The sequence below is a fragment of the Bolinopsis microptera genome, chromosome 5, assembly GCF_026151205.1.
Source record: "Bolinopsis microptera isolate Bmic1 chromosome 5, MBARI_Bmic_1.0, whole genome shotgun sequence".
Taxonomy (NCBI): Eukaryota; Metazoa; Ctenophora; class Tentaculata; order Lobata; family Bolinopsidae; genus Bolinopsis; species Bolinopsis microptera.
Window position 1 is genome coordinate 9,982,820 of NC_087076.1, and position 16,097 is coordinate 9,998,916.

The 16,097-nt window shown below is 39.8% G+C and overlaps 1 protein-coding gene across 4 annotated transcripts in view; it reads left to right on the forward strand.

Moving 5' to 3' along the window:
• Nucleotides 1-15,124, forward strand: part of LOC134814959 (uncharacterized) — a 103,297-nt gene extending 88,173 nt beyond the window's left edge. For 2 of the 4 annotated variants that reach the window (XM_063823326.1, XM_063823328.1), the window contains exons 23-29: nucleotides 4,605-4,762; nucleotides 4,950-5,105; nucleotides 5,251-5,377; nucleotides 6,192-6,357; nucleotides 13,786-13,912; nucleotides 14,108-14,287; nucleotides 14,716-15,124. In XM_063823326.1, the coding sequence (XP_063679396.1) occupies nucleotides 4,605-4,762; nucleotides 4,950-5,105; nucleotides 5,251-5,377; nucleotides 6,192-6,357; nucleotides 13,786-13,912; nucleotides 14,108-14,287; nucleotides 14,716-14,904 (1,103 nt within the window). In that variant the 3' untranslated portion in view covers nucleotides 14,905-15,124. The remainder of the gene's footprint in view (nucleotides 1-4,604; nucleotides 4,763-4,949; nucleotides 5,106-5,250; nucleotides 5,378-6,191; nucleotides 6,358-13,785; nucleotides 13,913-14,107; nucleotides 14,288-14,715) is intronic. The other 2 variants (XM_063823327.1, XM_063823329.1) reach the window with 1 other exon arrangement.
• Nucleotides 15,125-16,097: the final 973 nt, after the last annotated feature.

Below are 16,097 nucleotides of genomic sequence, written 5' to 3' on the forward strand. Positions count from 1 at the left end.
ATAGTTGAATTGACTGTTCTGTGGATGCAGTAATTGAAATTATGTTCCGCCTTCTTATCTAAAATTTCAAAAACTGAAGAATCCTCATATTACTGAATTTGTATTTCGGAATTCGTGAAAACAACAGACCGTATTCTTTAATTGTTAATTTTACTGTCGCTTCAAGTTTCATTACTATCGTGTCTATTTGTGTTACAGTGCTGTCAACCTTATCTAACCCTTATCTCATGTGAAATAGCCAAAAACAATTCTTTGTTTTTTTTTGTTTTTTTTTGTTTATTAGGTAGAATTGGTTTTTTGAAAAAAACAAAAAACAAAAAAAAACAAAAAAATACGTTATCCCCCCCCCCCCTATTATTATCAAAGTTTGTATGTCGGATCATCGTGAAAGTTTAAGTAGATATAGGGCATCATGGTTTTAGGTTGATATTAGGAATCCTGGGTATTGGTAGAGAAGTAATGTATATGTATATTGTTTAATTTGAGTGAAACGAGGACGACATAATTGTTCAATTGTCAGAAGATGTTATAAGGTCGTTTAGAACTGTCCAGAGGTGCTGAATTAAATGAGTTTTAAACACAGGTGGCCTTGAGATTTTCCTTAATTCATAAGGGAGTTTATTCCAAAGAATGTGTACTATCTCCACATTTCAGTCAGGCTTCAATGGTTCACACTCTCTTGAAATCTCTCTAAGAAGATTTATGGATTCTAGTTTTCTTAGGAATAGGGGCGGCCGTAGTTGAGTGTGTCCCATATACTAGCAATCTGCCTAATTGTCCGGTATGCAGGGTGGTTAATTTCTTTGGGCCACTCTGTATACTCTGATCTCGATCCTGGAATTATTTGCTCCAAAACCAAACACCTGGTGTAATAATTACTAAATCAACGTATTTCAATTAGTAACCATGATTACAAGAGTCATTTTGTTAGGGTTCGCTTACTGATCAAGTCAGTTTGATACCCGATCCGCATCGTAATCTTTACTTAGTTTACAACAATATGTTGTTTGGGGTTATACTCTTATAGAGGCTTGAAATCTTAAGCATCTGTTTAATCGTCGTGGTTGTTTGATTTTTTGATTTTCATTTGATCCCCTTGATCGTTGAAAACTGAAAAGGGAAGAAAATATATAATGCAACAATAAGCAATGCTTCGCCACCCCACTTGTAACAAAATCCATAGTTCCAAAACCGTAAAACTGGAAGGTTATTAATATTAACGTTTGACCGTTTAATCGTAAAGATATTCAGAGCCAAATTGGTATTTTTATAGAGGGCGTCCTTTTACTGTTCGTCGAGTAGGTCACTCATTGTCAAGTGCCGCTTCAAACTCTATAGTTTAGATATTTGTTTACGTTGATATGACAGAAGAAACTGCTCTATCAAATAGATATGGGAAATGATCGAATACTATCGATAGGCACCGACTGTTGTAATTGGAATGTTTACAATTCCGCCAGATACGGACTAAGGTAAGTTATAGAACTCCTGACCAAACCAGTGCCGAAGAGTGTTCATTGTCTAATGAGCATCCTGCCATGCTGCTACCAAATCGACGGTTTGGTTATTGATATTTATTTAGTACTGTATTTTTATAAATCAAATTTATGGAGTACAGTACTAAATAAGTATCGATGTCAAAAAAGACACTTGCGTTCTAATAGGAGTAAGATATTATGTTACAAAGAATAAAATAGTTTAGTATGCATTGATATTTTAATAGTTCACAGTAAAATGAACTTCCGCTCTCGCAGGAAAATACAGCTCAGTTCCTACATTTTTATCATTTTCTTTAATTTTATTTGGCAGCTTTCCAATAAACATATTGTTTCTGTTAAATCTCATACTTATTTCGACGTGTCCTATCTGGTTAGGCAAAGTAAGCAGAGTGTTTGTATATATTGAAGCCGTTTCCATCCATTTTGATTGTACTTGGTTACTTCAAAGTCGTCAAAGTCTGTAACGTGTTGTGAACCTTCAGATGTTTTTAGCCAAGTAAATGCTTCGGCGAGTTCTTTATCCAATATAGATTTCTTTGCTTCTTTGTAGCGCCCATTTGAGCGGGAGGGAAATCCCCTCGAATTAAAGGTCTCGAGAGTATTATGGAAATACGTGCACTCAGATTCATAGATTCGACCAAAACACTAGCTGGTCTATAATATGATTCTACATGAACGACACTCAAGAGATGAGCCGATGAACCACTAAAATATCTCTGTTGTGACCTGAGTACAAAGTAAATGGCCCTGTCCAAATGCTCCACTACACGGATATTTAACGAGTACAACTTTCACGTGAAACAAAAAATAGCTGAGACTGTCAACGAGCTTTTAGACGGCAGGGTCGAAACAGAAAACAAAAACCTTAGTTTTTGTACCATTTCACGGCATGTTTCAGTATTTACACTCCACTAAAACGGCCGTTTCGCCCTCAGTTCGATGACAGTCCTAGCCTGTTTCCCAGGCAAATTAGTAGGCGAGAACGTTTCAATTAATTTACAGTAATACTAAGGTATCTTTAAAATATTTTAGTCTACGAAATAGTATGTTTACATACAAATTTTATCTTAGATTACAATCTAAGATAAAATTTAATTGCCCGAACAATTTTTAAGAATTTAAGACTAATTATTTACTGACCCTACATCTTGATCTTCAATTTGTTCTTTAGGGGACACACACTTATCCACCTTTCTCTTAGTATTCACGCGTGATGTTTTTTGTGTCTCAATGATATTCGTAGAATGAGCAGTCGTGCTTGAACTTGGACCTGGGAGCACCTCAGACGCTTTACTTGCTGTGGCTACCTCGTCGTGTGGCTAAGTGTCTCATTGGTTATCTTAAGACAAACACTTATCCCTCTTTCTGCAGATGTTTGATATAACCGTAGACTTTCTCCCTGCAAGTGAGAAACTCTGGAGCAAGGCTTAAGTTCATTATAGCATCCTGCTCGACTAAGTATCTGTTTATTCCATGAAAAAATGCTTATTAGGCTTTCAGGTGCATAGTGGTATCCGTCCTTTCTTTTTATCTCAACTATGAACTTGGCCACCATACTGTTTATCATTGAAGGAACACCACAGTCCAGCGGGGCATATCTATGCCCCAAACGGGCGTGCTCTTCTCTCCATGTATTGTACAGATTTACCGCGAATTGAGTAGCTTTTCAGGTGTTTTCAGGAATTCGGCCTTTCCTAAGAGCTTCCAGTTCTTCATTTTCTATTTAAACAATACGAGACGTCATTACGTAAACAAAACACGGCGATTCTATTTTCAAATTGTTGTTCATCATTTCCTGTTACAATTTATGAAAGTAGTTCCTTTCCGATCTACTGGACACTAATTTAAAACGTTTAAAATGATATTTCAAGCTTGACCCAACCCTTGCTGTTTACTCAAACTATAAGGAATGCTAAGTGCTATTTCCTTGTCATTTTAATGACTTCTTTATTTCTAATTATGCTCAATTACTATCATGTGCTTCTGATTATGCAGTAAGGATTTTTCGATATTTTCTTATATCCAATTTCTTTGAAGCAGCCTATACGAAATGCACAACAACTGTAAAGATGAATCTTACTACCAAAGATTGACGATCAAAAAGACAGAGTTTGAAATTTTGGACTATGAAAGAAGAGTGTCCAGGCAATGTCACCCTCGTAAAACACCGTACTATGCCAACACCACACCCCCCTCAAATGTTACACCCTCAAGTGTAACATCATTTAATGGACACTTCTCCTCACAGTTTCGTCCGAGTAACAGAAGGAGAAGCCACATTACTCGCCCTAAATCTTCAACTTTTACACAAAGTTTTGTTCTTGTCTACGGGGGATATCATCTCCATGGTCTTGCCACAAAGATATCTGCAAGGATAGGCACCAATAATGGTGATATTCTTGTTATCAACAAAGCAGATATGTCTAGACCGGTGGAACCGTGCAAAGTTATTGAAACATTGAAGAAGGAGCAGATAATTGATAGCCTCCGGGGGAATGTTCAACAGATTCTTATCTCCTTGGATTTTACTCCAGATATCAATTGGAATGAGTTTAGGGAAAGAGTTAGTTTGATGATAGATACTGTATTTTTACAGTTTCAAAAATGTCAAATAACTCTGCTGGGTGAAACACTTGTACCAGTGAACAAAAAGCACCGACTTGAAATCTTCAACACTATTTTAAAGTCGTTTGTTAATGATCGTGTTTCTTATCTCGACCGTAAGAAAGGGTTCATGGGGTTCAACGGACAGCTCGATCCTGGTCTCTTCTACCTAAGTAACGTCCGTGGTACTAACGATATTCCTAATCAAAAGGAACTGAAGATTATAGCTGATTCAATTGCTGTACACATGTTTGGTTGGTTAAATCTCAGACTAAATTGAATTCAGGATCAATTTTTTCATGATAATTCATTTGGGAGGAGCTATTTATTAATTATTTCCGCACGTGATTGTCACGCGTCCAAACATTTTTCGAGTTTCTTATCGTAACTTAGATCACAATCTTGTTCTTCTTCGTTAAAATTCAATGAATAATAATCAACTTGTTTAAATTGTACAACTTGTTGAATCCTTACTAAAACTCTAAATATCCTCTCTTTTAGAAACTCCCGACGAAGATGTTCCAGATCAGAAGCTGACCTCTCCCTCCACGAGTAACAGTATCGCCCCCATCTCCTCCCCCGACTCCGCCTCTCCACCCATACCGTCCTCCCCCACCGTGGAAACTCTCCCACTTTCCGCTCAGTTCGCTACAGCCCAGGCACGTCTACACTCTACATTGTCTTGTTGTCATGACTACCGTGTCAACCACCTACCACTTATTTACCTGCAACTATTTTATGCCCTTTCCTTAACCAGACCTGTTATAGAAATAGTCGACAAACTAATAAGATGGGTGACCCACCTCCCAACTACGTACATATCGTTTAATGAAGATACTCTCTCAGGAGCCGATATCAGAACAAATCAACTTACACTCCCGACCCCAGTCGACTGGTTCCAGTGTAGCCTCCTCCAAACCTCACTCACCCAAACCTCAGCCCCCCTCAGAGCTACAGAACATGATCATACCTCAATTCCGATCATTGGATATCCGAGAAAAGGTGGGGTTTCTTTTATCTTCATGAATCCTAGCATGATTTTCAACTCATGATTTTTCGCACTAACAGATTTTAATTATTGTTAACAAATAACTTAACTTGTTCTTAAAAAAAAATAGTATTAAAATGTAAAACCTTTACTGCCCAGCATCATCAGGAGAGAGAACCAGAGCAGCTACCACCACGAGTTCAGGTAGCTGATGACAGTGGCTCAGAGTTGAAGAGCATCATTGTGAAACTGGAACGGAGCATCAAACAAGTAGAGAAAAACAAAGGTCAGTTGATAATGCAACAACCAAATTGTGTTTTATTGAGCCTTAAGGGGGCATACCCCAAAACAGTGGTTTGTGCCGTCCAGACCAAATGACCTCATAGGCAGTTCAGTGACCTTCTAGCGCACCGTTTCCACACCAAAAAAATCATTTTGAGAATTCCCATTTTTGTAATCGACCATTTCCTGGTTAAGAGTTCAATTTTCGGAAAAAATTATTTTTTGGTTGAGGCGCTATAAGTTAATCGCCGTTTATTCACATCATGTCAAGGTGTGTGTAAAATCTTGATATCGTATCTAAAAAGGCTGGTGTGTTATGAATTTTTAAAGTCAAAAAGCTAAAATTGTCCTTTTCAGGCTAATTTTAACAAAAAGTCAGTCAGGGAAGATCGGATTGATTTGATGCTTGACATCAAATTTTTCTCTAAATTCTGGCGCAGTTTTTGATGCCCTCAAAAATGGTTTTACTCATTCACCTTCTGATCTATTGGACCTCAAAGCCAAAGAACAAATTTAGGCACATTTTTCGTTTTTAATATTTACTAATTTTTTGGTCGATTACAAAAATGGGAATTCTCAAAATGATTTTTTTTGGTGTGGAAACGGTGCGCTAGAAGGTCACTGAACTGCCTATGAGGTCATTTGGTCTGGACAGATTTGGGGTATGCCCCCTTAAAGGACGGTGGATGAGGCGGAAACGAAACTAAATGCGCATACCAATAAACTACATGTTTTAAAATTTAATAAGGTAATACTTCCTTCATATTTGACACCTTTTTTGAATACTTGACATAAAACTAAACTACTATTGCCTTTAGAGGATATGGAAAAGAAGGTAGACAAGTTACTACAAGAAGTAGGCGGAAGCAGAGGCAGAGGATTCCAGCGTGGGGTAAACCTTCAAGATGATCTAGCAGAATGTGCTACCCTTATGGTTGATAGGGCGTATGGAATCTTCAAGGAGAATATCGAGAACTTTTACAAGTTAGTACATTTATAGATTTTTAACTTTAACTTTTTGTTTCTTATTAGTTTAAAATCATTTTTACTTTGATTTAGTTTATTTTACTATGAATCGTGGAATCTTTGACGGGAATTTCTTTGTGATGAATTATCGTTAGTCGGAGAAAATACAAATTTAGGTGAAATGTTTTAGGTGGTCATGCAAGGTCATAGGATCAGCATGACCGAATCTGAGGTCGTTCACTCCGGCACTGATGAGGACTAGATCAGATTGTTCTATTGAGGCTTGGTGTTGTGCTAAGTCTCTCAGATGGAAGAGATCTTCTCTGAACGCAATGATCGGCTCTTTGAGGAGAGAGCAGTCGAATGTACGGTTCTTGGAGTCAGACAGTATAAGAACTCGCCGAAGTCGTTTCGATGTTGGGTGGTCCTTGTGTGGTGATGATAGGCCTGACGACAAGGAGCCTCGTTGGGGACGTCTGCTCTTCTTGACTGTACCGGGGTCCTCTAGCAGTCTGAAGGTAATGCTCAATCGGGGCCCCTCAAATTTCTCTTCAGGGATTCCTGGAACGGAGTGATCCCATTCATCCTGGCTTTGTCTGGACATGGTATAGAGAGAACCATGAGTAGCTGTGAATGTCTCCTTCTTGTATTCTCCAGGGATCTTCCTCCGAAATACCACTTCTCTGGGACAGCCGAGTGACAGAGTGATGATGTTACTATCCCTACTGATACTGGGTTCGTTGTCTGAGTGGGGTGGAATGCAAGAGCGGGGAGAATCGTATGAGGTGACCATGGCTGAGTTGAAATTAAGATCTGGATATTCGGTCTTAAGAACATTAGCAATTTCACTCAAATATGACGATTTTGAAATGTCTCTAGCATGATGGGAACCGCCGGAATAGCGATATGAGAACTGACCATAGTAGGCAACACGTCTATTAGGAAAAGTACGGTCATAAGTTACGTCATCGTTCAGCGCAGAACTCGAAAATGTGTCAAAATGCGCACCATCAAGTGTCTCAAACGGTAGTGTACCTGAGTTTGTCGAGTTACCGTGTAATCCTGGGCTGTGTAGTCGTTGGCTGGGCGGTGGGGGGGTAGGCGTCTGCTGAGGGCTGCAGGGTGGTTGAATAGCTGTGGTAGTTGTTGAACTGAGAGTTTGGCCAATGTCTTTTTGAAGTCCTTTCAACTGCTTACTAGCGTCCTCCGCGTGCCTCGTAATGATTTCAGTTAAATTATCAACGCAATTAGATAACAAGTTAAATAAAGAATCTTGTTCTTCGCCAATAAATTGTTGGAAATGTTCTCTTAGGGCCACACGAGCTTCGTCAATGTTCTTTTTGCTACGGGTTTTACGTGGCAGATTCTTGATAAATTCAGGATTCAAAATGAGGTTGCTCTCCCTCATTATCTGGTCTTCATCTAGCTTGTCGACTAGCTCTAGGCTGGTCAGCGCTGAGAATCCCCCTAACCGTTTTGGTTCAGGTTCCATTATCAAAAACTTACTTTACTGGAAAGTTTGTGGCAGCTTTATGTAATTGGACGGTTCTGATTCCCGTACCGCCTAGCCTCAGTCTGTCAGTCGTAGTTAGTTACCACAGTCCACGTCACAAGCACATGCAAGGTGAAGATTAAAAAATTTAATGAACACAATGAATTTATTGAATATTTCTCTACCAAAGATGAATATTTCTCTAATCACTTTCAAAAGTACGTCTCAGCAAACAATAAACATTAAACATGCAACATCTTTATTCGTAAAAAGGTTAATATTTGACAAGAATTCTACAATGATGCCGAACTCTCCATATGAGTTTTAGTCCTCATTTTCACACACAATCACGGTGGTTCCCAATTTCAGACCATCAGTTGGGAAGGAAGTAACGTCATCAGAGACCAGGGACAAAAGGATTTCGCGATTATTTTGGCCAAAAATCGCGATACCGCGATTTTTAACAGACTATACATTAAACTATACATAAAATTTGTCGCAAATAATGGGAAAAATCGCGATTCCGTACATGCCGCGATTTCCTTTTGTCCCTGTCAGAGACGTACAGTGCGTAGTTTCCATAGACCAGTCCGCCTTTCAGGGTAGAACCGGAACCGTGGTCTGTGCCTTGTATTTTCACACCTGTCACTTGTGTGCAGCTCGGATATGGACAATCTTGAATGTTTGAGATCTCGTGTGCCCAACCTGGATACGCTTCTGGGTCTTCTATCATCTTTGGCCTGACCGCGAAGTTATTACCAAATCCATGAGTGTTGTCGTCATCAACATCAGCACCGCTAAGATGTCCTCCAGTTAGCACCAGTCTAGCTCCATTTCTTGAGTAGCCCCAGTTGAGGCAAGATCTCCTCCAACAGAGAAGATAGGATCATCTACCAGGTTATGAGCACCAGGGGTCGTGTAAAATTGTACTGGTCCTCCCTCTGAGACCACGTTCCGTCCTGGGTCCATGTCTTTAAACCTGTGGGACAGAGACAGCCCCCAGTGTTTGAATGTGAAGACTTTAACAGCATCTAGGGCACCCTGGTGGTGTCGCACTATAGCAATGTGATTTGCAGGTGTATCCCAGACAGTTTGGTTGAGATAATCCTTTATCAGGGCCTCCTTTAGTGAGCCGATAGAGCTGTCGTCTGACCATCCTGTCTCGTAACCCATCACGTGGCCGTCACTGGGGTTTAGGTTCATTCCTAGGTTCCAGGTCCCACATCTTCTATCTTCTTCTTCCTTCTCTTCTTTTTCTTTTTCCTCCGGCTTCTTTTCTTTTCTCCGTATCAGTAGTTCCGCTAGGAGCCTTAACTCATATACCTCGTTCGAGGCTTCACCTAATTTCTTCCTGATCGCACTAGCCTGTTCGTCTGCTTCTGCGACAAGCTCGTCCTGATCCTCCTCTTTGTATGTTTCCAGATCTAACTCAATCTCGAACATGTCTCCAGGTAGCTTCTCCAGAATTGCATGGAAACTTGCTAGTCTGTCAGTAAGATTCCCTCGATCATCAGTGAGGGCTACAACAGAACCTACAAGGAGTAGGAGAGCAGCAAATTGTATCATCATCAGCTTCTCACGATGCAAACAGTAAAACGAGTCGAAGATTATTGAGCGGCGCCATCCGTCTCCCTCGGGTAATGCCGTCTAGTTTTACGAAAATCAAAACTCAGAAGTCGAAATGATTTGTTCACATATTAAGTGGCAAGTGGCAACATCTAATTGGTATGCCTTATTCGATCACAAAGTTCATTCAATAAATTGATAATTCATGTCAACTTTCAAACTAGATAACAAACTGGATAATGTGAGCCTCAAATTTATTTGATTCACCTTATGGATGATGGAAACACGGCGCATGTGAACGGTTGATTATACTGTTCCGCACTAAACATTGGCCTGGAGACCCCTACTGTTGGTTCTAATGTTCCGCGCTAAACATTGTCCTGGAGACCCCTCTACTCAGCATTCTCTTCCTACCCCCAATCTTATTAACCTCAGTCAAAGTGAGCGCCTTGAGCAGGTCACTCCCCCGCAAACTCCCAAACACTGAGTCCGTCTGGGTAGACGCGTCCAGACTGGATTTGCGAAATTTCTGGAACAAAGCAGCCGGGTTGGGGTTATGCTTCTTGAGATCCTCAGCTGCAACAATCCCGGCACTGACAAACACATTGCTCCAGTAAACAGCTTCGCTCCGCAACCCCTTGGCGATAAACCTCTCGTTGATTCTTTTCAGATGGTAGAGGATCTGCTCGGGCTTTGGTTTGGTGTCGGTCGCGAAGTTTTGTAAGGTCTTGGCAGCTTCTGTTACATCGTACCGGAGCAGCAGTTTTATTAGCTCTACGTAGATATCTTGTTTTAGGTGCTTTTCCTCCGTTTGCAGTGCCGACTGAAAGTTAACAAGTTTTATTCATAATATTGTTGTATTTATCGATTATATATACTGCAGTAGGGGCAGCTGTAATTCTGAAATAAGTTGGTTTGAATCGGGTTTCGATATGGTAAGGCTAATGAAGGTCCCAATATGATTTAAATATTGAGTTTGGTGATCATTGTTCTACTCACGAATCCTGGCCCAAAATTGTGTTTTTATCGGGATCAAGTTAGGATCGACGAAAAATGTTATTGAAATTGGACGTAAAAATTGGGGGAACTTAGTTTTCAGCTTACGACATGAGATGGCTCGACAGTACAGTGATCCTTACCTTCAGTTGATTAACTCCCTCGATAACTTTGCTGGTCGTCCCCAGAAATCTTCCCAATTCGAACAGCACCTTAAAGTTACAATTCTTGCTCAATCTACAGGACATAGTCAAATTGCTTGCTATAACATCACAAATATTTGTCGCTTGGACGTTGTGCAGAGTCGGAATCTTTTCGACCAACTGATGACTTCTTATCCCCACCAAACACTTCGCCTTCAAGAAGTAGAGTGAATGGTTTGTACACAGTTTAAGAGCACATGTCACCATCTCCAGTCCCTTTAGATATCGCTGATACTTCACTAACTCTCCAGCGGTTTTCATTACGGCCCAGATGGAAGTCCTCACCATTCTTTCTGGAACTGTCTTCAGTTTGAAGTTGGAGTAGTTTTCATCTATGCAACTCGGAAACGACTGTCGATTTAACTCCAATACAACTGCCACAGCGTTTTTAAACTTAGACTCGGACCTCTTCAGGTCCCGTAACTGTAAAGAAGTCTTGGTGTACTTCTTCGTGATCAAATGGACAAGCTTTTGCTTGAGAACGTAGAGCCGGTTAATTGACTTGGTCCGGTATATCCTTGCCGCCAGATAGTCAGGCTGAGATGCCAGTACCGCCTGTAAGCACCTCGCTGATTGGTCCAAATACCAGGCTGACAAGTCAGTTCTAACGTTACTCTTACCCAGCTTGTAGCTCACTTTCCCAATCAGAAAACGTACAATGTTATCCTTGATAAGATATAAATGTTGTAGTCGCTCCAGCGCGGCGTTATAAAGTCTGAACTCTGTCAAAGCGACCGCCTCCTTGATCCGGGACAAAACTGTTAATTGGCAGAAGTCAGACTTCAATTTCATCAGATATTCACAATCACTTTCCATGATGCCACCATATTTAGGTCTCCCAATCCTCTGGTTATTGTTGTTGCTGCGGGGACGGTACTCCTGGTTCCTACTGTAAAGTTGCCGTCTCTCCTGGAGGGTGGTTGGGGCACTGGTTATGCGGCTCAGTGGGGCAGGTGATGGGCAGGAGTCTGATAGTCGGGTCACGTGTGCAGTGTACGCTCGGCCTTTCTCTACTCTGTGGTTTTCTTTCTTAGGGTAACTGCTCTGAGTTCTCTGAAGTTTTGAAATTGGCATTGTAGAGAGAATTAACAGTTACTGTTAGACATATTATATTGGGGGGGATGCAACGTCAATTAATGTCAGTATTCCATAAAAACCCCAAACTGACATTGACATTAATTGACATTAATTGACATTAATTGACATTAATTGACATTAATTGACATTAATTTGTCTTGAAATTTGAGATTATCATTATTCGATAAATATTCAAGATATTCACGTCTATGTAAGTTAGACCGGTTCAAAAAAACAAAATGTCCTTGAATAATTATGAGTATGTTCTTATCTGTTGATCCTTAGGTTCAAAGACCACCACAAAAATTTCAGCTTCCAACTCTTCCATCTTCGGTCCCCACCGGCCACGCCCATATTTTATTGGTTTCTTATACAGGTAAAATATCTAGAATCGGCTTTTTTAGTATGAAGGAGTAATGTTAGCTGTTTCAGATTCGTTATTCAAATATAAATGTCATGAAGGCATTTCGTTTAATGTGGGTTTTAAGTTCTGATGATGTTGAGAACCACGCCCTTGGATGGCCACGCCCATTTAAGAAAATTAAATTTCGGAAAACCGTATTATTTTAGTTTTATTGTTTAATGATCTGAATTTTTTCACATTTCACATTTCCATATGTGATAGTAGTGAATAAATTGATGATATAAACGTTCTAAAGTGCTAAAAATATGGTAGAACTACATAATCTCTGGTCGAAAAATATCGTGTCAATTAATGTCAGTATTCCAAAATTTTGCAAAACTGACATTGACATTAATTGACATTAATTGACATTAATTGACATTAATTGACATTAATTGACATTAATTGACATTAATTGACGTTGCATCCCCCCCATTATATTGTCGTTCTTTCCCCAAAAATGTACGAAAATTCAAAATTATGATGAAACCTTCCACAACATAATAATCTCCCAACTCACCTGGGTTTTTTGCGAATTAAGGGGTTGTTCCTCCTCCTCTACCAGCCCTCGTTTAAGATGTTCCAATAACGTCTTGTAGTATTTGTGCTGAGAGATTGGGATTGCTGTAAGCATGTAGTTTACCTTGCTCAGTACTTGCTCAGTAGTTGTAGGGTCTGATTGTATCCCAAATAACAACGGGACAGCCCTCCTGTTTGACAGGGGTCTGGGTTCCTGTACTACTACTGCTGCTTCTAATATAGGGGCAACAGTGTCCAGCGGCATGATAAAAGACGGTTGAAGAGGCTTGATTCTTGAATCAAAAACTCGAAAGCTGAAAAGAGAGAAGCTGACCAAGCTACAAACACCAATGTTTCCTAAACACGATAGGATTCATTATTATTTGTACTCGTTATCCCTGTGTGCGCGCATGCTTTAATTAATATACTTTGATTACTCAAGTTTACTCAGTCTCTCTCTCTGCTGCATCTTGATATTCCGCCAGATTGTGCTAATAATCTGCCAGCATAGTATGATCCTTGCTGTAAATATGAATGTTAGTGTGCCCGGTGCCGCAAGAGCAACTAAAGTACGAACTTCACATCAATCAATAGCCCGGTTCATTGCCTACTTGGATTCGTCAATAAAGCTTCTGCACTGACATGCAAACATATTATTTCCATTCATTTTTCACGTTATAACTTTATAATGAGATGGATTTGCTGGTAAATCTTGACTAGAGAACGTTTTAAATGCATAAAATTGCATACTAACAAAACATATCGAACAACTTGATTGATGCTTTAACAAAAGTAATAAAGCATCTGATTTTGTTTCTTAAAAATTCAGGACTTGGGTTGAATACAAAACATCTTAATAATGAAGCTAGTATGGGTATTAGACAAGGTAGACACTGGGTTGTGGAGGGGACTATTTACTTGTTCTACTACATTTATTGAACGTTCTTGCTAAAAAGTAAACACAGTTCCTTAAGGAACACTGCTAGGTTCCGGACAGGTTCTACTCTAACGTTACGGCACTTTCGGATACAAAATTAATTCTCAATGATCCATGCCTTGAGAAAAGTTAGTTTTTTGTACTGATAGGATTCATATCAGTTTGTTCACAAGATATGTGGATGTGCACTAGGTCATAGGTGCAGTGTGCAGTTACCAGGTTAAGATTTTTTCTAATAATCAATTTATCTCAGAGAGGAAGTTGTCAAGAAACTTCAACACCATCTAGACGAAATACTAGACAAGCAAAACCAGATGAACTTTGTAGTTACCGATAAAATGAAGAAATCTGTCCAGAAAAATGTGACCCATATCGTCAAGGTAATTTACCCTCGGCAGTTAATAAAATGTTGAACGATTTCACGTATGATTTTTGGGTTTAATCTAATAACATTAGTCTATATAATATGTACATATATAATCCAACTATATGGTTTGATCTACGTTATAAGTTGCACAATATATAAAATAATTTCACTCACCCCGGAGATTTTATCTAAAACTCGCCTGCTCCAGGCTGTGAACGATGAGGTCCAAAGCTCAGTGGCAGAACGGCTCGCCTCTGACGAGACCCTGAAGAACATGATCCAAGTAACGTTGCTGCCCAGCTTCCAGCAGCAGCTGGATTTGGTGTATCGTGGTTTTACGGATACTTTGCAGAGGGAACTCCAACACAACTCCCTGGCAGCTAGCCAGGTACGAGATATAGATATTATCTGAATCAGTTATCTTACTTTTTATCTTTACAGATACCTGAATATTAGGTTTTATACTTTGGAATATGTTAAATTTAACTTGTCTCAAAAGATCCAGCTGTACTGTATTTCTCATCGTTTCCAATACTAGTTGTTAAATTTGCTGCGTACAGCGCGGTGACAGTGAATAATGAATATGAAATTCTACGTCGGTGTCTCCGCAAAACTGCCTCAATCAATGACTGCTTCCGAAAGTCACATCAAAGTTTTAGTAACCCCTGATTGAATGTCAGAAATATAGTGCAAACTGCAAGTACCCCCTAATAACCGGAATTTTACCAAAAGATTCTTTCATCACCCTACTCCGCGTGGGTAGGACGGCTGGGGAAGTTTTCACTACAGCAAGCTAAACTCACCCCTCCGTACCAGGCACGTGGTTCCTCCGAAGCTGAGATCTCAGCGCATCTAGACCGGTTGGAGGGCATGCTGGGGAGCTATGAACGAGCTCAAAACGCCGCTAACGCCACCATCTGCACCAAGATAGAGAGCCAACTGACGAGGTCAGTGACGGAGCTGTACCAGCGCCACGGGGTCAGCCCGCCAGATAGACACAGATAGGCTGTGCTGCTTCTCAGAGGAGGGGTTATTTGTTATCCTGCGTAGAGTGCCGGACTATTATCAATTGACATATCACCTCAGAAGAGGTGATAATGAATGTTAATTTTGCTCGAAACTTTAACATTTTTACGAGGGTAGTTTTTCTACGCCATGAGTTGTTGTCGTTCTTGTGCACCTTTTTGCATTCCTCGCAATTGCGGTTATTTCACTGACCATTTGATGTGCCGTTATCCAAGGTACATTTTTTAAGCTGTTAGGAATTCAGCAATATAAAAAAACGTTATATTTTGTGGATAACATTGTAATGTTACTAAGGTTTCCCCAAGTGTACATTTTGCACGAAGGTATTGACACTATATACCGTATCTACCGGAATTTGCCTGTTAATTTTCAGGTCATGCTTTTCATATTTATATACTTTAAACGTTTTATGATGATCACGTTTTATAATTTATTGATGATCAAATTCATGAAATATCGTTCTATAATATATTACGAATTTGCCAATTCTGTTTCTTTTATTGTTCTTACTTCAACTTTAATGATATAACAGCTCATTACGATCATGACACGTTGCGGTAAAGAACACAGGTCAAAGCTTTTCGTAAAGATAATCTTTAGTTCTAAATTAAAAATTACACAACAAATTGTTAGAAAATTACATTCTTGTAAATAAACAATCAAGCAATTAAATGATCAGGCGACAGCCAATCCGGCGCACTTTTGACTGAAATATAATTCTCCTTCTGCCAGGCTCTAATTACTACAAGCCCTCCCCGTAAACTGCAGAGATCTTTAAGCGTCAACTCAGTTAAAAACTGGCAAAGTTTTAACATGACGATATGTTCGGTACTGGGTACATATTATGAAAATATTATGGAATAACGCAACATTCATATTTTTAGCAAAATATTCAATATTCTAACAACCCAAATGCAGCTATCAATACAATCCGAGTTCGACCTAGAAGGGTTAAGATCAGTTTTAACACTCCTCAGTTCCTAACCTCCCCCGGTAGCCAGCCCGCACGTTCAGAAACCCGGACCTGTATATAATTGGTCGGGTATTGGTGGAGGTACCGTTCTAGCTCTGGGAGTGAGTGTGATGTTGAACCTATAGTGCTGAAATACGAAGCAGTAGTTGACGAAAGGTATTAACTACACGACAAGTTCAAACCTCTCCGGTCTGCTTTT